We start from the raw sequence: 476 nt of genomic DNA on the forward strand, positions 1-476 counted from the left end.
AGCAGAAAGCGCAGCAGCCCAAAGGAAGCCAAACCCCCGTCCCCACGGGGGCTGCCACCCCGGACAAAGACCCTGCCAAAGAACCCCCCAAGCAAGAAGAGCAGAAGAACGCACCCCGCGAGGTGTCCCCCCTCCTGCCCAAACCCCAAGAAGAGCCTGAAGCGGAAGGCAAGGGCGCGGAGTCGCTCTGCGACCCTTTCATTGTCCCAAAGGTGCAGTACAAGCTGGTCTGCCGCAAGTGCCAGGCGTGCTTCGGCGACCAGGAGGCGGCCAGCGACCACCTGAAGTCCCTCTGCTTCTTCGGCCAGTCTGTGGCGAACCTGCATGAGATGGTGCTTCACGTGCCCACCGGCAGCGGCCAGGGCAGCGGCTCGTACCAGTGCGTGGCGTGCGAGAGCACGGTGTGTGGGGACGAAGCCCTCAGTCAGCATCTCGAGTCAGCCCCGCACAAACATCGAACAATCACAAGAGCAGCA

The 476-nt window shown here is 63.4% G+C and overlaps 1 protein-coding gene across 1 annotated transcript in view; it reads left to right on the forward strand.

Annotated features, from left to right (window-relative positions):
- ZFHX3 (zinc finger homeobox 3) overlaps positions 1-476 on the forward strand; it is an 86,787-nt gene that overhangs the window by 82,422 nt on the left and 3,889 nt on the right. The window contains 1 exon segment of the mRNA XM_008639224.2: positions 6-476. Coding sequence (XP_008637446.1) covers positions 6-476 — 471 coding nt within the window.

The sequence above is a fragment of the Corvus brachyrhynchos genome, unplaced genomic scaffold, assembly GCF_000691975.1.
Source record: "Corvus brachyrhynchos isolate BGI_N302 unplaced genomic scaffold, ASM69197v1 scaffold365, whole genome shotgun sequence".
Taxonomy (NCBI): Eukaryota; Metazoa; Chordata; class Aves; order Passeriformes; family Corvidae; genus Corvus; species Corvus brachyrhynchos.